The sequence below is a fragment of the Callorhinchus milii genome, unplaced genomic scaffold, assembly GCF_018977255.1.
Source record: "Callorhinchus milii isolate IMCB2004 unplaced genomic scaffold, IMCB_Cmil_1.0 Scaffold2, whole genome shotgun sequence".
Taxonomy (NCBI): Eukaryota; Metazoa; Chordata; class Chondrichthyes; order Chimaeriformes; family Callorhinchidae; genus Callorhinchus; species Callorhinchus milii.
Window position 1 is genome coordinate 37521846 of NW_024704743.1, and position 25919 is coordinate 37547764.

Consider the following 25919-nt stretch of genomic DNA (forward strand, 5'->3'; position numbering starts at 1 on the left):
CGGAGCCACTAGGGGGTACTGTGGCCGGGAGGACCTACATCAACACACACTGACCAGTTTTTATGCTATACCCTGACTTAACAGTCAGGCTCCACCGCCGTTAGGCGCTCTGAGACGCTACCCTGTGTGCAGGGCACTATATAAGTGCAAGTTGTTGTTGTTGTTACCCTGTTGTCAAGTATCAGCTAAATAGGTAGCACATGTAATAATAATAATAATAATAATCCTTGCATTTGATATAGCGCTTTTCACGTCGGGAGGACGTCCCAAAGCGCTTCACAGAACACAATGTAAAGTGAAGTGACTGTATATTTGTGGGCGAACGCGGCAGCCAATTGCGCACAGCAATGTCCCACAAACAGTCGTAGATTGAAAATGACCAATTTATTATTGTTTTTGGTTTTGGAGGGATTATTATTAGGCTCTGTGTGGAGTAAGGAAACTTGCCCAAGGTTTCGCCCTCTGCCTGGAATTGAACTCAGGTCTCTCGCTTGCAAAGCGAGTGCTCTAACCACTGAGCTACAGGACTCCACAGTAATGAATATTTAACACTTGGCCATTTCACACTATGTTTGTCACCGATTTAGATTTTCTGTCACTTCCTTCTGAAGGATTGTGACACATTCTATGTAGCTGACAGCAGGATCAGAGTTCCTGTACTATAAAGTGATTTTCTCACTTTTCCAGATGCATAAAAATGATAGTCTTTTCGGCAGATAGCTCTTTGGATTAAATTAGTTTAATCTTCTGAGGACCACCCCACCTTCAGAAATCAATACTGGTTTAGAGTTACAACTCTTCATTTTTTTGGGGGGATGGGGTCAGCCGGGTGTCTGACACATGCAGGAACCCATCACACTGCTTACGAGTATCCAAAAGCAAACTGAGTTCCATGCATCCCACCTCCACATAGAAATTCCAGAGATGCTTATTGGAATGGAATGCACACTCTCTCCCTGGCGGGACACATCTTGCTTACCTATTTTCAGAGAATATTAGGCATAGGTTGACCCCAGAGTGTGCATTGGGGTACTGCTGGAGTTTTTACCAGCTAAAACTGCATAGCTTGCCTTTGAAAGCACTGCCTGGCAAGCTTTTCCGCTGTCTGTCCAGCTAAGACCACCCTACCCATTAGGGCTTTGGCTTGTTGGAGCTGAGTGGAATGACTGACTCCCTGCCCCCACTGACTTGTCTGCCCTTCTGAGTCCTGCTGATAAGCCAGGCCGGCTGTGCTGTCATCAGCAGTACCCTGGAATACTGCAAAACTGCCTTGTTCAGAATCCAGACTACCAACACCACCACAGAGGGCTATCTTGATTCCGACATTCTGTTGCCCAAAATGTCACCTTGGAGCCAGTTCACTCTCAAGGAGACTCCACTTACCAGATGATGGGGGCAAAAAGACTGAAGGCCTAACTGCTGATGGGGCAGGCAGGGCGGGGGACATGGAACAGGCCAGTGCCCACTGAGTGGAGAGAATGGAGAAGGTTGGTAAGATAATCAATTTATCTGGAGAAATTGTGGCTTGGATACTACTTGGGATCTTTCATGGTATCTTTCGAGCTACTTTCAGTGGCACCAGTTCTGCACATTTGTGTGTCAAGAAAAAGTACTCATTTGATTCAGTGCCAGTCTGGTCTAATGGGTACGTGTATTAACACCTGGGGATCTGGAGCAATCCTGGGATATTTGCTTGCTTATCATTTGTTTCTAAAAAAAACATTTTGGAGTTGTGATTGTGACCCTCCTTCTGAAATCTGGTTCATCGCAATACTCCTCTCCAATCAAAAAGGATGTTCTGGTGATAGAATCCTAAGATGGATTGCTTTCTGTTCAATATCTGTTTACATGATGATAATAATCTTTGCATTTTGATAATTGACTTGTGTCATTGAAACAGAAATGAATGTAAAGTTTAGGAGCTGTGTATTTGTAAATATTAATAATAATCCTTACATTTGGTATCACACCTTTCAAGTCTCAAAGCATTTCACGGGAAACACTGCAAATTTGGTGGTGCCGTCCGTCGGATGACGAGTTAAACCAAGGTCCCATCTGCCTGTTTAGATGGATGTTAAACAATGCTTTAGATGAAATTGGTCATTCACTCCATAGCTATTTGTGAGACAATGCTATAATAATAATAAGACTTGCATTTGATATAGCGCCTTATCACATCTTCGAGGCATCTCAAAGCGCTTCACAGAATATACTGTAAAGTGAATTGACTGTATATTTTGTGGGCGTATCATGGCAGCCAATTACACACAGCAGTGTCCCACAAACAGTCGTGGATTGAGTGACCAATTTATTTTTATTTATTGATATGGGCAATTGGCTGACACATTCACCCATAAAGTACACAGTAACTATGCTTTCAGTATATCCTGTGAAGCACTTTGAGACATCTTGACGATGTGAAAGGCGTTTTATCAAATGCAAGGAATATTACTGTGGCTTTTCGTAGCATTGAGGATACTTTCAGTATCTTCACTTTAGTTCGGCTGCACCCCTGTGTAGTGAGGGGTGTGCCTGTAGGAAATTGCTTCCTTGAGCTTGCCTTGCCGAAGTGAATATTTCCCCGGGAATTATTTTCCTCCTAAGCTATGTTCAATAAATAATTTATTGAGTGAATGTTTATGAATAAACACTATTTTAACAAGCTTCTAGTAAGTATCTTGGTGTTCTTTGCTGACTGTGTTATTAAGTAAATAATGTCTCACATGAATTTGTTAAATAAATAATTATTGTCTGGATTTATAAGTTTGTAATTTTTACTAACTGACAGGCCTATAATTAATAATAAATGGGTGAATCTATATTGACTAATTAACTGACTAAATGGAATTAATGATTGATTGTGTTTGATACATATATCTCTGAATAAGCCATTGATAGGCTTTGATAAGACGGTAACTCAATCACTACCTGAACCTAGTTGAAATAAAATGTAACTTTTTATCAATGAGATAAAGAAACAACGGCAGATTACTTACTGAGTGAAACATTATTTGAATGAAATAAAAAGGAAAAGCTCAAATGGTCAGGATCTGACATAAAACCAGTAAAGGTCCCACGTGCCTTATTATTATTCAGTGGGTAATAATCCCTTCAAAATTAAAAAAAAATTGATCACTCAATCCATGATTATTTGTGGACACTGTTTTGTGCAATTGGCTGCTGCGATTCTCCCAAAAATACACTGTCAATCCACTTTACCATATAGCTTATGAAGCGCTTTGAGACGACTCAATGATATCCTTGAATGATGAGCAATTGGACCCAGGCCCTTCCCTCTCCACCACTGAACCTTTAGTAGCTGCCACTTCGAAGAAATTGTGTGGAAAAATTGCATGAGTATTTACGTAAGCCAATGGGCCGCTCCAGTCTGAACTGGATATTGTGTTAGCACTGCTGTGTTTCTGTAGCTAAAGCCTTGCAGCATCCTTTGTAAGTGAGAGCAATGTGAAAGAACAATACAGTACAAATTTACATTTACATAGCGTCTTTCACGTCAGGAAGACTCCCCAAGACAGGAGAGTCGAGGGTTTGCACCTGAGTTGGGGGTAGGGGTCAGGGGTGGGAGGACATGGGGTATGGGGTGAAAATGGCCAAAGGCAACATAAAAGGTTTTGAGGTGGACCTTAAAGGAGATGAGGGATGGAGTCGTAGGGACTCCAGGATGGACTTCCAGATAATGGGGGCAGGTATGCTGAAAATCTGACTTCCAATTATGGGGTGGGAGATGTGAAGCAGGCCGGTGCCCACAGAGCGGAGTTAGTGGCCGGATCGATAGGATTTGAAGAGATCACAGAGGAGGGTGGGGCAAGAGCATGGAGGGATTTAAAGGTTAGGACGAGGATCTTGAGCTCAATCTGCCAGGGATTGGGGAGTCAATGGAGCTGGGCAAGGATGGGTTTGGGGAGACTAGTGCAGGAAAGGACACGAGCTGTAGAGTTTTGTATAGTTCTGGATAATCTTCATGGACTAAATGTTGCTGTGTTACTTTTACAGGATAAGGAACTATGAAAAAGATGAGCAACATCTATGAGTCGGCTGCAAATACACTGGGGCTCTTCTCCAGCCCCTGCTTGACTAAAGTGGAACTGAGGGTCTCGTGCAAAGGGATATTGGACCGGGATGCGCTTTCCAAACCAGATCCCAGTGTCATCCTCAAAATGCAGTCACATGGCCAATGGCTGGAGGTACATTGAATGCGATTGTGTCTCTTTTATTCTCAAGTGTTGTGCTCCACCTGGTCTGTCCCTAAATTGTGATCCAAAAGATGTGGAAATAGTCAATTTTGTCAACAGGAAGCGCTAAATAAAGGATGATTACTTGTTTGTTATTAATTTAAAGGTGCAACAAAAGAAATTGTAACTTTTTAAGTATCGCGCTTCTATTTACTCAAACAAAATGCCAAACTGAACTGATAAACCACCCTGTTCATCTTACGTGAAAGTTGCTATTGGGGTGTATGTTATTGTTGTTGAGCTTCTACTTTTGCCTGTTTTAGAGAGCTTTGGCTTCCACTCAGAACTTTCCCTTGTCTGTATAGGCAAGATCAGGCATTCAGTGCTGAGGATCATTGCAGGACAGTGCATTGGAATTGGTAGCATAGGAACAGGAGAAGGCCATTCAGCTCATCAACCCTCTCCATTTTATGAGATCTATTCAACCCATTTCCCAGATAAGGATCTGTCTTCCTTTTAAACATCCCAGGCAGTGTCCGTAGGGCACATTTATATTCACCTTCATCTCACTGTGGCTGTAGCCATTGAGTTCTCTGTCTATTTCCATTCATTTAATCATAAACACTCCCTGGGGTTTTGTTGGGAGGCTGACAGGAATGAGAAGGAGCACAGCTTTTATGGCAATGTCCTCCCTGAGCCTGGCAATGAGCCAGGATCTGCTCCATCACCTTTTGATTACATTCAATTGACAGATGATGGGTGGACCTAGCTCATTTTCATTAATTGTTCATTGTTGTAGAACTGGAGACTAAATTGGAGAGCTTCACATCCCAAAATCGGCCGCAAAAACGCCTCAGAAGTCTTTAATGGGAGTAAAATCCATTGATCTGATTATTGTTCCTATAGCTGCACAAATGGGAAAAGCTGTAAGATGTCCTGTGGAGCCAGAGAGCGGAAGCCACATGCTTTGTACCTTGGTGAATAATGGAGAAAGAAACTCCACAAAGGACACTGCAAACTTGGAAACACAAATAATCAGGAAATGCTAGTATTACACAAGGCTTATTGCATACAGTACTTGTCTTTTGTGGAGTGGTGCTGTGTTATTTCTCACCAGGTTACTATTAGCCAATTCCCTTATTATGCTGCTCCATGGATCATTATAATATTAATAATTAATAATGATAATAATCCTCGCATTTGATATTACGCCATTCACATTAGGAGGACATCTTAAAGTGCTACACAGGATTTAACGTGGTGCAGTGACTGTGTAATTTGTAGACGAATTCAGTGAATATATGCACATCAGTGTCCCTCAAAAGGTTATGAAGTGAATAATCAATCTCATTTGGGTGATTGTTGGCCAACATTCACTTGAACAAGATTGATCATTCACTTAATTCACTTCAGTCTCTCCTTCGCACCCGAGTGCTTGAGAAACATAAGCAGAGTCCATCAGGAGTTGAAGCCAGTATTTTTATTTCAATGCCACTTATTGGTAGCTCGGAGGCTTAGTGCACCAGTGCCCAGACCCATTGAAGGAAAGCGGAATTCTACTCGCAACCCTATAACGTGCCCACTTTTCTTCTTTCCCCTCTCTGTTCATCTCTCTTTTCAAGACGGCTTCTTAGATGGTTAAGGGTCCGTGATCATGACGCCTAAAAACTGCTATCTTGTACTATTTTTAATAAGCTGCTACTCTTTTATAATTAATGCTGACTATGGCAACTGTGTCTAGCAGCACTATTACAGTTCATGAAAGACACTAAACTGCTTTATAGACCTGAACCTCAGGTCCAGTGAAGCAATTAGTGACCATTAGTATATCACATCCAAGGAACCCTTTTCATTTCTTTCAAATGACAGCCCGAGTCAGACGCCTCACAGGCAAAGTAAATTTGCTTTGCAAAGAACAGTCTGCCAATTTAAAAAAAAGTATTATAATTTCATGTTGGCAGGAGAGAGCGCTTAACGCCCTGCTGACAGTGTCTCCTTGAAACTTCCTTTCACAGCATAAGGGTTTTATAAATGTTTAAAATAACTTGTAGCTTAACAATTGTAATTTTTTAAAAAATGAATCAGTGCTGCTCTTGAGAATTTTTTTTACACATCGTGGTGCTGGATGCTGTGATGAATGTTCTTTGGGAGGAGTTTTAATGAAGTACAAACACACAAATATTACTCAGATGCTGGAACAAATGTGGACTCGTTTGTGTAGGATGTGTAATCTTATCACCTTGCAAACCCCACTGGAGTATTCTTAGTCCTTTGAAGGCTATAAAGTCTCTCATCATTCCTTTTCTTCCAGGACACGACCGGATATATATTCCCAAGTACTGTGTCCCTTCAGTGGCTCTTAGAGAGGCAATAGCAGGTCAGGAAGCTTCTCTTCGTACAGAGGCTTGTGACAATGTGGAATGCTGTGCTTCAGGAAGCTGTAGTGAGTGAATCCATATGAATGTTTAATAAAGAAAGACAGCTACTTGGTAGTTAGAGGTGTTAAGGGGTATGATGACAGACAGGGCATCAGGATTAAAAGATCTGGCAATATTTAATAAACTGGTAGAACAGGCTTGATGGGCTGAATGGCTTCCTCCTGTTTCTGTTTTCCTAGTAAGGAAGTGAAACACTCTGCATGTGGGGGAGTGATATGGAAGGGAAGAATATTCCTCTGTCTATAAAGGCCAATTCAGCTCTTTAAGAAGGGATGCTGATGATATTGAGAGCAAAGCCATGCATGGAAATATCATCAGAACTATCTCTCGATTGTCTGGCTCGCCTATTTATATACTTATGCTCGGTGGCTTGAATGAGAAGAGGAATATGGGTCTCCATGTTCATGGTGATTCTACAGGGGCATAGACCATCTGCTTTTAGAGTTTAGCACTTGGCTGACCAGGTGTATCACCATGATTTTGAATACCAATATATTAAAATGTTTGCAGAATATGTACGTGGTTGGAAAGTATTCACGGGAATTGTCAAAAGTACCTGGCAGGCACAGGAGTAATACTACTCGAGCAGATCAAAGAGTGGCCTTATGTAATGCACTGAAACAATTATTTTGTACTCTACTATGCTTAGCATTGTTATGATACAGTCCATTTATTTTATTATATTATGTCACATAGCATGGAGGGAGAATTAAATAATAAAAGGTTTAGTCCTGTGACACTGGCTATGGTCCTGTACTGTTTTTTGGTGTCTCTTCATTCCAGATTAATTTCTCCCCTGTGTTAAATTTCCTTTCCTGAAAGTGCAGATTAACATTGAGGTTCCACACTTGGCAACAGCCTTCAGTACCTGGCTGTTCTCCACTGAGCTTGCCGATTTCAGGACCCAATCCATATATGTACACTCACAGTAGGATGATTGGATAGTGATCAGAGGTCTGAAATGGTTTCATCCTTAAGAACACTGTCTTAAAAGTTAAGAGTGCAGAATTTTGGAAAGTATTCAATTTGAATTGGAAAGATGTTTTCCCTAAACCAGAATCCAAATGGAGTTGTGAATTTAAAAAATTTCTAAAACTTTACACAATGTCAATTGTTGAGGATTTTAGGCTAAAACTATTGACATTTCAGGCTTCAGGAAACCTGGCTTTTCCTTGTCCTTTCATCCTCAGAAAGGTCTTAGAGTTCAACTGCTTTATATAGAAGATCTGTTATTTAATTATCAATGGGTGGGACACCAATGTTATCAATGTGACAACTAACACACCGCATATTGTGTTTTCTTAACTAGCAGATTGATGTTTGAATCTAAATGTTAATGAATCAACGGCCAAATTTCATTTCATAAGGTCAGGATCTCCCATTCCGGTGTAAAGTTGGAACATTCAATCTAGCCTTTCATAGATGGGCCATTTAGACATTCATTCTGTAAATGCAGGAGTGAGTGAGCGTGAAGAACTGATCTGACACTGCATTCAATTTACGTTTACAACCTATTACCAGGCTTTTTCTCAGAACTAAGTGGATAATGAAGCCATATATTAATTGTTTTACATTACAATATATTATAACCTTGACAGGCTATTCATTCACAAAAAAGAGAATCTGAAATTGGCTAGGAGTCCAATGATCGACCACAGATTGGATTCACACATCTCCATTCAGCAGGTATTCCCAGTAACAGGTTGTAGCTCATAACTGTATTCAGTTGCAGGTCTAGCGAGGGTTTAGAGAACTTCAATTGAGTCACTTAGGGAAAAACCCGATTTAAAAAAAAATTGTTATGTTGCTTGTATCTGGGTCATGCTTCAGCCTGCGACTACACTCGCTGGTGGACTCTGAGCCCATACAAACCCCTTAGTCTCCATCACACTCGATTGGCATCCCATGCATTTAATTTGATACTCACAGTATTTCTTAATGCACCCAATTGCTTCTCAGTGCTGTGTTTATTTTATTTTGACAAGCCGTTTGGTCCACTGAGAGTCAGTGAGCTCAGCGGATCAGCCGACTGCTATGCAGCTTAGTGATAGATCAGTAGCTTGCGATGACAAAATGAACCACAGGCCCTCTCCTCACACGTATACTGTCAGGCTGTTTGCTGCCTGTGGGATCAATGTCAGCAAAGGGATCAGTTATGGCAGCGCTGCACAATTCCTGGCGCTTTGAGTCAGATGGTGATTCTACAATTTTAATTGGGTCTCCTCACACGGTTGTGCCCGCTGCTGGTGCCGTTGGCTGACAGTCTAAGTGTAAAGGCCATTAAGCAGCAGTTTTGCAATATGACAATTCAAGAATTTAAATCAGAAATATGTACATTTTTGAAAGCATAGGATTCAATTAATTTCTGCACTTTATAACTAGGGGACATAACTATCAGAAATTGTAGGAACAGATCTACAGCAACATCAACTTGCATTTACAAAGCGCCCTTCACTCAGGTAGCATCTTGGAGCACTTAATAAGGAGTTTAGGAATAAAAGGAAATTTCTTCCCGCAGAGGCTGGTGGCAATGTGGAATTCACTACTACAGGTTAAATACATATCAGAGCATTGATATATTTAAGAGGAAACTTAATGCATATGTGAGGGAGAAGGACAGAGAGGGTGGAACAGGAGAGATGGGGCTTGTTTAGAATATAAACACAGGCACTGTCTGGTTGGGCAAAATGGCCAATTTCCATGCCTTAGCACTCTATGTAATTCTATGGATCCAATAGCAACAGTGAGCTTAGACTTTGACTATATCAAAGAGTACGGTGGGGGGTGTTGGGGGAAGGCAGGGGTGTAGGCTTCTTTTGGAGAGTCACCACAGGCACGGTGCAGTAGATCCTGTGATTCTAGGAGGTTTGGACTGAGCCATGTGGAGCAGGGAGATCCCTACTTAATGCTGATCTCAGCTGAGATGAAAGTTGGGCTACTGCTATTGGCCTCTGAGCCTCTGGGTAAAAGTGGAGAAAAACAACTGAGGTTCCTGCTTCCTAAAGGCCCTGCTGGAAAGTGTGCCTGTGTTTTATAATGATTTATACAGATCAGACTTATGCAAGCTTTCCTGTAATATTGTTCAAATCACAAGGGGAGAGCTACAGATCTGAGGTGGTATCTGCAAACTTAATACCAATGCAAAATACCAAATTACATTTATATAACCCCTTTCATGTCAGGAGGACATCCCAAGGCCTGGACAGTCAGGGATTTGGACCCGAGGTGGGGGTTGGGATCAAGGGAGGGTGCAGGGGAGGGATGGTAGGACGCGGCTGAAAATGCAGTCGAAGAGGAGAGTCTTGAGATGTACCTTGAAGGAGGCAAGAGAGGGAATGAGGCAAAGGGAAGTGGGATGGAGTTCCAAAGGGTGGGGGCAGAAAGGCTGAAGGCCCGACCACTGATGGTGGGGCAGAATGGGCGGGGTATGTGGAGCAGGCCAGAACCTGCTGAGCGGAGGGAGTGGACAGGTTGATGTGGGGTTTGCAGGTCACAAAGGTAGGAAGGAGAAAGCCATGGAGGGCTTTGACGGTGAGAACAAGGATTTTGAACTCTATCTTCTGGGTAATGGAGAGCCAGTAGAACCAGTCAAGGATGGGGGTGAAAGGGTCAGGCAGCCTGGTGTGGGCGAGTACAGGAACTGCAGAATTCTGGATGATCTGCAGCTTGTGGAAAAGCGATCTGCCAATTGACTAACAACTGGGTTACTACTTGGTGCTAGAGAAACTGAGTTGTGTGGAGTAAGGAAACTTGCCTAATGTTTTGCCATGCCTGGGAATCAAACCCAAGTCTTCCTGTTTGTGAGGCTGGTGCTCTGACCAATACACTACAGGACTCCACAAATCATCCCAGTTCGACTGAGGCCTGCATTAGATGCATCTGTCCTGGGTTAGAATTACTTAATGAGTTTCAAAACACTTTGCAAGAATTGCTGTATATCTTGTAGATGAACGCGGCAGTTAATTCGTGCGCAGCAATGACTCGCCTGAAGTTGATATTGATACATGTGGTGAAATTGTTGGCCATGATACCTTGCAGAGGCAAAAGGGCCTTGGTTTCATGTCTCATCACCTCCAGTGTTCCCCCCATCACTGCACTGGAGTGTCAGTCTAGACCAGGGTGATCCAATCTTTCTAGTGCAATCATTGAGACCAAGGAATTGTAAGGCACCGAATGCAGAGCGGGCACTGGGATCTGAGTGGGTGCCACTCAGCCACATGTCTTGGTAGCCCAGCTGGCACAGATGGCAAGGAGCCTGGCGCAGATTGGGGCGCATGGGGAGTGGGGTGGTTGATACTGAAATTGGGCACTTGGGTCCAGAGATTGAGGGTTGAGGGTAGATTGGTAACAGGCAGGCCGGGCATGGGTGGGGGGTGGGGCGTTGTAGGGACATGGGTAACTGAGCTGGGTACTGGTGAGATATATTTCTCGGGCCGGATGCAATCATATCCCAGGCTGGATGTGGTCCCTGGGCTGCCAGTTGGACCATCTAGCCTCTCGAGCTCAAAGTCCTGACGTGGGTCATGAACCCACAATATTCTATCTCGGAAGTAAGTGTGTTACCAACTGAGTTAGGCTAACACCAGTAGGTGTGTGTTGCAGCTGTGTCAGTACGTGTATAGTAATTCCTTTACGCCTTTGCTCTGTTTTTGTGTGTTTGAGTTTGTTAATAACAGGCTGCAGCATTGAGACCTGATCTCTCATTAACATGGTATCGTCAACACACTCTATCACTATTAACACACTTATATTAATTGATAGACTAAAGGTGTCCCATTAACACACTGCGGTCCTTAACACACTGTAACCCTTAAAATGCTGTATTTTCTTAGCAAATTCAACATTTATTGATACTGTATATTTTATTGCATCTACTCATTAATGGGTTGAAAATATATCTCATAGTTGTGCTAACCTATGGATCAAAAAGAGCTGACTTATCTGCAAGATTCTAATTTCCCTGCAAGCCCTTGTTTCTTACACCTAATAATGTTTCTCTGTGAATCAATTGTATGAGGAAAAGCGATTTGCAGATGTTGTATTGGTGGCACGTTGATCTCTAATAAGTGGTGCCCTCTGGCAGGCAATTATAGAGATTGAATGTTCAGAGCACCAGTATTTGCTGACTGGTTACCATATTACCCTGCCTACCTATGGGTACTTTGGAAAGGAGCCAGATGGAACCAGAAAGCTGCAAGTAAAAGCTAGGATTGTTTGTGTTTTTGCAACAAATGGCCAATAGCATTCATAAAGAGAGTTATATGGAGTAGAGAAACTTGCCTAAGGTTTTCCTCTGCCTGGGAATCAAACCCTGGTCCTCTCGCTTACGAGGTGAGTGCTCTAACCAATAAGCTGCAGGACTCCATGATTGGGTTCGGGTCAGATAGGGAGCAAGGATTGGGTTAGGGTGGGGCAGGGACTAGGAGGTCGGGATTGGGTAGAGGTCAGTCAGTGACCAGGAGTTCAGGCTTGAGTTGGGGTCGTCAGTATTTCTCAAATAAGAGTGCGTCTGGATTGTTGGATGGAGCTGCAGAGGTCAAGTTTATCAATTTGTTTGTCTACCTGCTGCCTAGATAATCTTCAGTCACTTCAAATATAGAGCATGTATCTCCAGCAATAGTGATCTACACAAGTGCAGAGGAATTTGAGGTAAGAGAATGCCCAACATCCTGTCATTCTGAGTTCATTGTTGAGGTTTGAGACAATTGGGAACAGGTGAGACCTCATCCTTTTGACTTCAATGCTCTCAACCAGTATCATGTTGTACATTACATTTATATAGTGCCTTAATAATAATAATAATAATAATAATCCTTGCATTTGATATAGCGCTTTTCACGTCGGGAGGACGTCCCAAAGCGCTTCACAGAACACACTGTAAAGTGAATTGACTGCATATTTGTGGGCGAACGCGGCAGCCAATTGCGCACAGCAATGTCCCACAAACAGTCGTAGATTGAAAATGACCAATTTAATTATTGTTTTTTTTTTGGAGGGATTATTATTAGGCGTGTGGAGTAAGGAAACTTGCCCAAGGTTTCGCCCTGCCTGGAATTGAACTCAGGTCTCTCACTTGCAAAGCGAGTGCTCTAACCACTGTGCTACAGGACTCCACCATGGGGGGGTAATCTCCCACCCTTTTGGCCTCCACGCCTCTTGATTCCAACCACCAGCTCGGGTGCAAACCCTTGACTGTGCCTTGGGATGCATGCCCTCCTGATGTGAAGGCACTATATAAATGCAATTTTATATTCTTGCTGTTGTTGACACTTGCTGACTAGGCACCCAAGCTGGGCACCCAAGGAGAAGATGAAAGATAACCAAAAAGCACTGTCAAAGAGGTACATTATAGATGTGCCTTGAAAGAGACAGAAATGTGGAAGTTTTGGAATGTATTGTGAATAAAGTTTAACCAAAGAACTTTTATGTTATTATCTGTTTATTCTGCTGAAAGTGAATTAATATTGCTTTTAGCATTAGCGAGATGTGGAGCGGAAAGCCTGATTTTACCTTCTTCACATTGCAACATTGCTTTGGCCAGGGACCCCAAAGGCAATTTTTAAAAAAATGAATGCCACAACTGAGCTTTGCTAATGTCAGCTAAGTGCACACTCTGCATTGTGATAGTAGGTGTCAGTTTCTTTATGTTATTGAAGAGCCCTTTTCTGACTTACTCTTCAAGAAAATTGATGAAAGCTCTTGGGTATCCGAGAACTTTTTGGTCATGAAGGGCAGTACAGATGGAAAAGACCCTTCAATTAATTTGATTTCATCCTTCCACATGACCTATTGCTATTGCAGCATCGGAGGTTTGAAATTCCTGTTGGCATCGGTGATGTTGACTTCTAATATGATTCCTCCGTTCCAATCAGGCATCATCAGTTGCTTCACATAAATCCAACAGGAATCCTAGAACAGTAGAAGGACACGACTTGTGATTGAAGGGGGTGGGGGGAAAATCCAAAACAAATCTGCGGTAACACTTATTTAGTGAGTGAATTGTAAATGTATGGAACCGGCCCCCTAGGGAGACGGGGGAAGCAGAAATTGTTTATTTTCTTTCAAAAGCAAATTAGATAGATATATTTTAGGAAACAATATCTTGGGATACGATATATAGTTTGGGACATGACATGTGAATGTGACTGCCAGGTTGGTGGAAGGCGAAGTGGATGAACCTTGGTGTCCTTTCGTCTAGCAATTCTTATGTTCTGTTGAATTTCAGCTCTAAAACTGTTTAAGAGGTCGCTTAGAGGCAGAGGTGACATGATGTTGCAGCATCTGTGGTCCATCAAAGTGCTGCCTTTGGTACCTCCTGCAGGTGATCTCAGCCTCAGTCAATTGAACTCCTTAAGTAGGATTTATACAAAAGTTTATTTGTAGCTGTTCATAAACATTAGGTCATTGTTCCATGAAATGTGAAGTATAAAAACAATTTTTTTTACTTTAATTGAACACCCCAGTCTCCACTGCTTTGGTTTAAAGTAAAAAATAAAGCCTTCTAGAGAACCACGGTTTAAATGATGAAATTTGCTTCTGCATTCAGTGCCGACGCCGTTAGAATTCCCTCTCTCATTGGCTCAAGGTGCAATCGTATGTATTGGAGCCCAGTATTCAACCAATGCATAACCTTGGTGTCTGGGTAGATCCTCAGTACTGCTTCCTTCTTGTTGTCTTCAATTACCTTCGCCCACAAAATGCAGTCAATTCACTTTACAGTATATTCTGTAAAGCACTTTGAAACGTCTTTACGATGTGATAAGGCGCTATATCAAATGCAAGGATTATATTGCGTTCTGAGGATCTGTGAAGTGATTGGCTAATGGGACCTACAGGTTCATCTGGGTCTCTTCTCTGATCTCTCTTCTCTGATGCTGCCAGTCAAGATGTTGGTTTGTGTATAAACCAGCAAATCACATCTTGACTGGCAGCATCAAACATGGAGAGTTGGCATGTGTGCATTTACAGCTTCCCCTTCCTGTGGAATCTGAAGCATGTGTCATTGTTCCCTCTGTGGTAATTCATCCCTGATGTTACAACTCTTAATTACTGTATCAGCTCCCTCTTATTAAGAGGGTTTGCAAGCTATGCCACTTGCTGCTACCATTTCCCCAGCATTGACAACTCTGCTGTTAGGGTATGTCCTGGTAAATTTTTCTTCAGTATTTTGAAACAAATTTATTCCAGCTTGCCAAACATTTAACTCTCCAAAGTGAATGGATTTTGTAGCTTTAAATATGCACTGCCAGAAATCTATCTAATTTGTTCTTGAATGAATCAACACTCCCTACATTATTTGTCCTGTGTCTGGTCTTACAATAATAATAATCCTTGCATTGTATATATTTGGTGTCCTGTAACTCGGTGGTTAGAGCACTGGGTTTGATTCCGGGCAGGGTGAAATGTTAGGCAGGTTTTCTTACTCCACACACCTCTGTTTACCTAGCAGTAAGTAGGAACACGGTTATTAATTGATTGTTGGATCGCTTTTCCGGGGGCAATAATTCAGTCAAAAAAAAATAATAATAAATTGGTCACTTCAATCCCGACTGTTCGTGGGACACTGCTGTGTGCAATTGACTGCTGTATTTTGCCCACAAAATATACAGTCAATTCACTTTACAGTATATTCTGTGAAGAACTTTGAGATGTGTCAAAGACGTGATAAGGCTCTATATCAAATGCAAGGATTATTATTATAGCACCTTTCAGTTCAGGAGGACATCTCAGAATGTCGATTCATTCAAGAACAATTAAATAGACTTCTGTTAGGAAATAAATATCTCGGGATATAATATAATTTGGGACACGACATGTCATTTGTATATTATTTGGCACAAATAAGCCTCAGAGGTTATAGATAGCTTAGGTGATTGGGCAGGTAGGTGGCAGATGATGTATAATGTAGGGAAGTGCAAAGTCATCCACCTAGGTAGCAAAAACAGTAGAGCGGGTTATTTTTTAGAAGGGGAGAGATTGGAATGTGTTAGCGTCCAGAGGGACTTGGGTGTCCTTGTACACCAATCGCAGAAAGTTAGTCTGCAGGTGCAGGAAACAATTAGGAAGGCGAACGGTATGTTAGCATTCATTATGAAAGGATTAGAGTATAAGAGTAGGGAAGTCTTGCTGCAACTGTATAGGGCTCTGGTGAGACCACACCTGGAATACTGTGTGCAGTTTTGGTCTTCTTATTTAAGGAAGGATTTACTTGCCTTGGAGGGGGTGCAGCGAGATTTACTAGGTTAGTACCAGGGATGAAGGGGTTGAGTTACGAGGATAGGCTGACCAATTTGGGCCTATATTCTCTAGAATATAGAAGAATTAGAGGGGATCTTATAGAAACCTATAAGATCATCAAAGGGCATGATAGAGTAGATAGTGGGAGGTTGTTTCCCCTGGTTGGAGAAACTAAAACCAGGGGTCACAACCTTAAAATCAGATGCCAGCCCTTTCGCACTGAGTTGAGGAAGAACTTCTTCACTCAAAGGGTGGTGAATGTATGGAACTCACTGCCCAAAGGGCTGTTGACGCTCAGTCCTTGAACATATTCAAGACTGAGATAGATAGATTTCTTATTGCAAAAGGGATTAAGGGATATGGGGATAAGGCAGTGTCAGGTTATTAGCTGGAGTTAGATTAGAAGATCAGCCATAATTGAATGGCGGGGCAGGCTTGAAGGGCCGAATGGCCTACTCCTGCTCCTACATGTTGTTATGTTAGGTCACTTGTATTATTCTGTGGAGATTTTAGTGCAGCAGTGTTACTGCAGGCTTGAAAGGGCTAACGCAAAATGTGTTTGAAAGCGGAGAACCAGGGAAAGCTCAGTGTGCTCTCCCTGCCAATAGCCCCTGTCTAAACAAGGTCACGGTTCAAGCTTTATCAGCAAGGTCTCTTCCCAGCAGTAAATTGACATTGATTCCTGATGACACCGCTTCATGGTGTTCGACAGGAATATATGTCGGCTAAACAACTTGCCATTGGCAGCGCATGTCTTCACTTATTCGAGGAAATCAATCAAAAGAGAAATGCACTTAGAAATACATGCTGTGCCACAGGCAATCAAAAACGGAGAGTACAAATTTATATTCACCATGCGCGCAACAAAGGATAGGGAACAATCCGCACGCTACAATATCAGTTTTCAGTTTTGTCAAAGGAAGATTCCAGGTTTGTGCACAGAGTGCGCTCAACATTTAACTGTCATAACTTTATGGCTGTTTGTAGGACATTACTGCATGCAAAGTGGCTGCCTTATTCGCTTACAATATACACAAGTCACCTCACTTTACAGTGAATCCTGTGGAATGCTCTGAGATGTCCTCCTGACCTCAAAGGTGCTATATAAAATTCAAAGATTGATTATTATTATTGTTGTTATTGTTAATGTAGGACCAGACACAGGACAAGAATCATTACAGCAACTTAGCGTTCTAGGTTTGAATCTTTGAAAATCTCAGTATAGGTGGAGACCACTCGGCTCATTGAACCCAAACTGGTGTAAACCACATTAAAAGTGCCACCATGCACTGTAGGTGAAACTGATGGGTTTTCACTGTCTCAGAAATGGAAAGAACCAGAAGAAGCTCGGATGGTGTCTGTTCACTGCTCTGTGCACAGGAGTATCATGATTTGGTGTGTAAATGACAGAATAATTACTGACATTTTCCTCCCAACTGGCATATTTGTGATGCTGTGACATGTGGCACAATGCATTAGCGCATGTCACCAGTGAGTGGTGAGATGAGCTTCATGCCCGCAATTGCCTGTGCCATTGATTCTCTCACCTTAGCTGTGTTGTGATGGCTGAGGTAATGGGTGGAGGACAGGTATTATCCCAGTGAATGTAAAGGAATATCACAGTAGAGTGGAGTCCTATAGAGTAGTGGTTAGTACGCACGTCTCGCATTTGAGAGGGGCCCTGGGTTTGATTCCCTGGCAGGGCGAAACGTTAGGCAAGTTTCCTTACTCCACACATCTTTGTTTACCTATTATTAAATAGGAAACTGGTTAGCCTTGAGCCTCTCTGCCCCCAACCCTTTGGAATGCCATCTCACACTTCCTTTGCCTCGCTCCCTCCCTTGGCTCCTTCAAGGCACATCCCAAGACCCTCCTTTTTGACTGTGCCTTCGGCCACCCTCCTACCCTCCCTGCCCTCCACCCTCCCTGATTCCAAGCCCTCCCTGATCCCAACAACCTCCTGCTCGGATCCAAATCCCTAACTGTCCAGCACCTTGGGACGTCCTCCCGACATGAAAGGCACTATACAAATGTAATTTTGTAATGTATTGTATCCACAAGATCCTTCTGATCCAAAACTCTGCCTGCTCACCCGCATTGAACTCTGTACCCCCTCACATCAGTTCTAGCCAGGCTCCTCATTTGGCATTGTGCTCCGTCACTATCAAGCGCAGCCCTCCGGCAGGGTAGTACCCTACCCTGCCGGAGGGCTGCTACATGAATGCAAGTTGTTGTTACGTTAGTTATTGTTTATTTTCTTAGAATTGATTGAATTAATTTAAAGGCTACGGAAAACTGGCTGTAAAGTTAAGTTTAAATTCAACAACTTACCAAATTCTGCATGCTCTGAAATGCTAAGAAAATAGAATAAGTTTAGATCCTGGTGAAATTTCTTCCTTATGTATGTCAGTGGGGAGCATAGGATAGTGTGGGTCAGTGGGGGTGGGCTTTAGACATTGTGTATCAGTGTATTAGTGGGGTGGGGGGGATGGTATTAGACAGTGGAGAACATAACAGCTGAACCTGATCTTGTCCTTGTCTGAGACACAAACCCTTCCTAAAAGGAATCGTAGCCATTCTGTTCCACTTCAGGGGGAGGGGGAGGGCTATTATCATTTTAAGTCACTTAAAATAATTTGTATTAATGTACGAAAATCAAAGCTCGGGACTACAGCTCAAAAGCAGTGTCCTGAAGTCCTGGAACATCCCCTCCTGCTTCCTGATTGAGGTGCTTAACACTGGGGGCCAAACCACAGTGTTCGTAACAAGGTTTGTAAAGGATTTGTAAATATTGATTCTTGCCAGTAACTAAATACGTTTCTTGCAGACTGTCAGGAACTCAGTTTGCACCAATCTAGCTGGAAGAAAATGATGTCTGCATGCAATGTTAACGGCCATTTTCGACCCCTTTTTTGCTATTAACTGTTGCTGATTTACCTCTGTGAGGATGAGTAAATCCAAGTTTTGGCAGTTTCTCTGAACATTATGACTTATGGATGCAGATATTTCCATTGATGGCAGAAGCAATGAAAGTTTTGAGTTCTGTACTCACATGATTTCACCGGTCAGTAAGGTAAAGAGGGAGTATGAATGGACAGGTCCATAGAGTCTTGATGACAAGGTTGAAATCAGAATGGATTTGACATCTGCTAATTATCAGTTGTACCTGGGGTACTGACGTCACGCTCAGCATCGCTACCGCTTGTAGGTTCCACAAGGCATGAGCTTGTTCAATAATCTAGAGATAAACTCTTCAAATGACTTATTGGAGTCAGACTTCAAGGACAAGTAGATTTCGGCCACAAAATATACAGTCAGTCCACTTTATAGTTTATCCTGTGTAGCGCTTTGAGGTGTCTCAACGAAGTGATAAGGGCTATATCAAATGCAAGGGTGATTATTAGAGGTAGCTTAGGGAAAACCTTTAGACCACACTGATGTGTTGTTTTGAATATTGAAGCATCACTAGAAGATTAAATGATGTCTTGTGGTAGAGGAGGACAACTGGTGAAGGTTTGATTGCAGTGGTTGATGCAGTGGTTTGTTTCATTAGATTGAATTTAGTTATGTAAGCTTGAGGCTGATTTGTTCACCTCCACTGCTTCCTGTCTTAAATTATAATATCCTGTTTGCAGCAGCACTGTGTACGTAGCCATCACAATAATATTACAGAACAGGTTGAATGACCTGCTCAATCAATGGTCTGTCTATTTCGATTGTATATAAGATCTAATTAACCTTGTCATTTTAAAGGTAATATCAAGTAGTAAGTCCTTGGAGGCCAAACAAGGTCTGTGGCTCCATCAATAATTGCACTCCTCATAGCCTGTTTATGTAAATTGCCAAAGTATTAGATGAACACTATTCAGAAGTAGAGGGCAATTGTAAAAGCATTCAGTTTTCAAAGGCTTCAATGGCAGTCGAAATACCCTGTTTAAACTTGGCTGTACATTTACTCGGCTAGTTCTGCAGGTGCCAGAAACCTGTCACAGTTGCTTATGTCACTCTCACTGAACAAAGAAACAAGGTATATATCTGAGATCTTCTCACTTTGCCACAGCGAACCTGACATATATTGACCACCACATCCAGAGGTTTTGGTTTCATTGCTTATGTGAGCAAAGTGTATACTGTACTGTCTACGTCCTTATGCTGCTTCCACAGACTGACAACTGCTTGGAGGTCAATGACGAACCTGTAGAGGTCTTGATCCTGACCATCTGCTCAGTTTTTGTTTTTTGCACATGTGAACAATATTAAACAGTAAGATCTAAAGTTACACTGACCACTGAAGATCTCATAGGATTCCTGGAAATCCCATTCTAAAGAAGTAGCCAAAAGATTGCATTTTTTTGGCGATGAGAGTGAATTAAGCACCAATGCTGGATGTAAATGTGAAAGGGATAAACAGAAGAAAGCTGACGGTGCCCTTGAGTTACCGCAGAGGGTGCTCTCTTTGATGTGATATAAATTATTTCACAGCTCTAATGAGTAGCTTCCAACATTCAAGATTCTGTTTGAGGGACATCTACCTTAGGACAGGTTACTCTACTTATTTTTTTTTAATTTTGCACGTTTTTATGCTCATCAAAGTGAGGGATATTTATTGATGGGAAATGTTACATTTCAATAGATATACGTATCAATAGACTGTAAATCTGCAGCAGTTCCTCGTAGGTATCTTATCAAAATAATAATAATAATCCTTGCATTTGATATAGCACCCGGTCACCTTGTCGAGACATTTCAAAGTGCTTACAGAATATATTGTAAACGGATTGACTGTGTATTTGGTGGGAAAAACATGGCAGCCAATTCCATACAGCAGTGTCCCACAAACAGTCATGGATTGAATGAATAAATTTTCATTTTTTTGGGGTGGGGCGGGATTATTACTAAGAGATGATTGTTTAGACACTGTACCTTTCCAACACAGTGAAAAGGTTAAGTGACTGAAACGGCTGAGGTCTGTGAAGGAGCTTGTAAGTCAAGTTGAAGAGACAATAGCTATGAGCAGAGTGTGGTCAGTTGAGATAGTTGTTCCTCTTAGTCAGCTTCAACTTATAGGTTGCATTTTGAGAAGCAATGTCCAATGTCTCCCTGGGAGTCTCTTGAATGACCAACATTTTGGGTGGGGGAGGACAGTGAAATGGTTCCATGAGAAAGATAAAAACAGTACTTGCAGAATCAACATGTTGGTCAATCAGGAGATGGTGGGGGACATTGAAACTTGTGCCTCAGATTCAACACAGGATAGGGTGTGACTACTGAGAACATGATGCAGCCGTTTGCGCCGGAGTGACTCCAAATGTTTTGAAGAATGTCTCCACCCGTGCATGTACGAATGCTAATTATTCTTTACAATTGCTTCAACAAAGGCTTCTCGAGGCAAGACCTCAGTTGGGAGTAAAGTCTCTGTGCGAAAAATATGACAAAAGGAGCTCCTTCCAACTGCACAGATACTGTATTTGCATTGTTACTACACTTAACAGAAATATTTTTGGAGCACTTTTAGACGTCCTCCAGACATGAAAGGCACTATTCCCAAATGTAGGGATTATTGTTATTATTAATACAGTAATAAAAAGATGCAGACATTTATATCTGAAAATAGTAATAGTTGGAATGAAAAAATGTTTCACTTAAAGTAGCAGCTTTCCGATCCCAAACTGCTGCCCAATACACATGATGATCCTTGGACATTAGCTTGTTAATGACAACAACAACAACTAGTTAATGACAAGTCATACATCAGCACTGGTGTTAAAGCATGTGGGTTCAAGTCCCACGTCGGGCCTTGAAATTACATACTCTAAGCTGATACTCCAATGCAGTCCTGGGGTGTGCTGCATTGTCAGAGGTGCTGTCCTTTGGATGAGATGTTAATCCAAGGTCTCACCTGCCTGTTTAGGTGGATATTAATGATCTCATGACACTATTCAAAAAGAGAAGTGACTTTCTCCCGGTGTCCTGGCCAACAATCCCCCAAGTAAAATTGGTCACTAACTTCATAGTTGTTTGTACGCATTGATGTGCGCAACTGACTGCCATGTTTCGCCCACAATATACACAATCACTCCACTTCACAGTTTATTCTGTGAAGCAATTTGAGATGTCTCAATCAAATGCAAGGATTATTATAATTGTTAAGAAAAGATGGAAATTGTATAGGAAAATAATATTTCTCAGTAATGAGCACCAAATAACCAATTTTCTCTAAGAACATGGATATTCTTGCAACATAAAAAACAGTTTGGCATGTATTTTACTAAACTACATCTTATACTTTCCTGCCCGTTTCTGTTACTTTCATATAATTTCCTGATAGGGAACTTCTTAGAATTTAGACCCTTTCATTGTTGTAGGCACTATTTCAAATGGAAATATTTTTATATATAATTTTTAGAAGCAGAATAAAACACCTTCTATTCTATGCCAGCCAAGTGTCTCATCTGTAACCTCAGAAAGTCACCTAATGCCACATGTTCCACCTCTCACAAACATTGTGAGTGAAATTGTCAATTTGATGCTGAATTAAGGACTATTTTATGGGTTGTGAGGCCATGTCCACTTGAAACTGATTTAAGACCGTCCAAGCTCATTTTACAGTCAACAGACAGAAAGAAATTTTATCCCATTCGTCTTGGCTGGTTTTGATCCTGAATCCCAACAACAAAATTCCTTTTTTAAAGTGCCTTTCACGTCGTGAGGTCATCCTGAGGCGCTGGACAGTCAGAGTTTTGGACCCGAGCTGGGGGGGTGGTATCGGGAGGGTGGAGGGCAGTGGGGGAAGCAGGGTGATCGAAAGCACGGTCGAAGAGGAATGTCTTGAGATGGGTTTAGAAGGAGGCAAGGGAGGGGGCGAGGCAGAGGAACTGCAAGATGGAGTTCCAGAGGGTGGGAACAGAGTGGCAGAAGGCCCACCCACCAATAGTGGGGGGAGCGAGGCGGGGGACGTGAAGCAGGCTGGATTCCACTGAGCTTAGGGAGCAAGCAGGATGGTGGGGGTTAGGAGGTCACAGAGATGGGGGGGAGCAAGACCATTGGAGGGCTTTGAAGGTGAGGACCAGGATCATGAACTGTATCCTCTGTGTGATGAGAAGCCGGTGGAGTCGGGCGAGGACGGGGGTGATAGGGTCACGGAGCCTGCCGCGGGGGAGGACATGGGCTGCCGAGGTCTGGGTGATATGGGGAGGCCAACAAGCAAGGAGGTTGCTTAGTCAAGCTTGGATGTAATGAAAGCATGTATGAGGGTTTCGGCAGCCGTGTGTGACAATGGTGGAGCCGGGCGATGTTGCAGAGGGTGAAAGGGGCCACTTTTTTCAATTCCAAAAAGTTAAACAAAACTTCGGCTTTGTAGCCGCTGTTGGAAAGAAGTAAAACAATTTGAGACCTCCTGTAAAGTTCGATTTGATTGTATCACTATGGAATGGAATATATGAATTATATATTACTTTTAGCTGTGTGCAATAATCTTGGACAAAACTATAGTAAACGACAGCATGAGGTGACCTAGCATCATTTTGTGCTGAGACTGTCATCGTTGATACCCAAAAGGCCTTGAACTGCTTTATTAGATTTATTAGATAGTCACATAAAGGGGAGGACAAGCTGATGGAATTTTACTTGAATGTTACATTGTTTTCCCTTGTAAGATGTTCTTAAATTAGATGACTGATCATTACGCAACTAGTAAAGATCGTACAAAAGAAAAGGATTTTGTCCAGTAACTTAAAAGCAGAAGGATTAATAAAATAGACTACCGATCTGGCACTGTGCACCATCAATGCTCACTGCTGCCATATATATTTAATTAAAATTGAAGTCCTAAAGTTTACATAGATTTACAAAGAATGTACGGCTCAGGAACATGCCATTCAGGCCATATAGACCAGAAACAGTTCTGTAGCAGTGTTAATACTCCATACGAGTCTTCTCCCATTCCTTACTACCTCCCATACCTTTGCATTCCCTTCTCTCTCATGTATAGCCATCTTTCTCATAAATGCACCTATAGTATCTGATTCAACCACCACTTTGGACAGTGGGTTCCACATTCTCATTACCCTCTGCATGAAGTTTTTCCTTCTAAATTCTCTTAAATACCCTAGTCCTTATCTTATACTTGTGTCCCCTGTTTACAGACTCCCACAAGCTCATGAACACTGGGGGAGTTTTGAGGTGAAGAGAATCAGATCTGTGTATACCTATTTATCTCTTTGTTCAATAATAATACCACACAGGGATTTCTGCACCATATGTTGTAACGTGGTGACAGAAGTGGGATAAAACTACAAGACGCTCAAAGCAAAAGGAGAAAGAAGTCCGAAGAAGAAAGAAAATTGAAGTCAGGACCCCATCCTTGGTTTCCCAGCTTGTGCGTCATATGACAAGAACAGACTATTTATTCTAACCATATAACCATCTCTTTTATAATTTTGAACACAATGTTGAGAAAACTTCAAGCTTTTTACGCTGTTCTAATAACTAAAAAGAACTAACCAACATGTCAGCTCTTTTGGAGTATTCCAAACTGTTTTACTTTCATAGTGCTGCCTCACCAGTAAAGCAGTGCTGTCAGCTTAGGACAGCGTGACATAACTTGGAAATCTGAAGAAGTGGAATTGAGAGCCTGATGGGTGAAGGTTCTGTTTGTAGCTTCAATGATTCTCTAAAGAATACTCTGAAATTGGAACTTAATTTTCTCGCTGGCAAAAAAAAACTTTGCATTGATTCATTATGAAATGCTTGTTCCAGGCAAAATGGATTGAAGTGTGGATCATTGCATTTTTTTTTCCTGTTGCGTTAAAACAGCATGATATGAGCCCGAAATACCATCTTGTCTCAGTCTGTGAAACCATTCTATCTTAAAATTTAAGAATTGAGGAAAATTTATAAATCAGTCTTCATTTAGAAACCCATTCTTTCTTAAAAGCTGAGGAAAATGGGCTTCCAAATTAAGATTAATTTTAAGACTTTTTCAAGGTTTTGTTGCATTTGATGCATCGTCTCACTCCTCATGTTTAACTGTGAACGCATGCACTTCATCATTTGTGAACTATTACATCTTCCCACAGTGCTGGTACTGAACTAAGAAAAGATGTGGACTTGAAGGGTTAAGGGCTTTGAGACATTACTCTGCGTGATGGGCTCTGTATAAAATGCATGTTATTTGAATGAAATTTCCCCCTCTCCTCCAACATTTGGATTGACTTCTCCTGTATTATTGACTATGAAGGTCATCATTAAAATGAGCGCTTGATACAATTCCTAATGGGCATAAATCTACTCCACAAAACTACCCATGATTATGTATTATGCTGTCAATCCTATTAATAGACGCTACAAGAATGGCCTGTCAGATTGGCAGCAATAGCTCCTCACTCCAGGTTGAAATTGATGACTTTATTATACTTTGTTTTCTATGCAGAATGGATATCTTAGAACGGTATTATAATGACATGAAAACCATAAATACCATGTAGACAGGGTGAAATAACTTAATTGCAGCTTTGGTAGGGACTTGGGAATGGATTGATTCCTCTGTATTATCAGAGGCCAGTAGAACAGTGCTGCTTCCACTCAGCACAAGAGGATATGATATGGATTGGAGGCCAGTCCTCTGTGATAGACTCGATAGTTTGGTCCCTGAGCCAGATGGGTCCAAACTGCTAATAATAGGCCTGGCTTATTGGCAGGATCTGGAGAGGCAGATGAGTCACTGGGAGCAGGAATTCTTCCCACTCAGTTCCTGTTACCCCTGCAAGGTCTATTGGGTGGTGTGTGCTAGCTGGACAAGCAGTGGGAAGCTGCCAGACAGTACTCCGAATGGCAAGCTATGCAGTTTTATCTGGCTAAACTCCTGAGGTATTCCACCCCAATCTGGGGCTCCCAAGTCTTGGCTCTTGCCAACCTGTGCCAAATGCTCTTTGGATTTAGGTAAGCAGTGTGCGTCTCTCTGAGGGGAGAATGTGCATTCCATTCCAGATGCAGGGAAATTTCCATGTTTAGGTGCCATACAGATGTGGAACTCTCAGTTTGGTTTGCATAC

At 42.0% G+C, this 25919-nt stretch overlaps 1 protein-coding gene across 1 annotated transcript in view; it reads left to right on the forward strand.

Moving 5' to 3' along the window:
• The window catches only part of cpne4b (copine IVb), a 157687-nt gene that overhangs the window by 26161 nt on the left and 105607 nt on the right, over positions 1-25919 (forward strand). Inside the window, exon 3 of the mRNA XM_042332411.1 lies at positions 4015-4205. Coding sequence (XP_042188345.1) covers positions 4026-4205 — 180 coding nt within the window. The 5' untranslated portion in view covers positions 4015-4025. The remainder of the gene's footprint in view (positions 1-4014; positions 4206-25919) is intronic.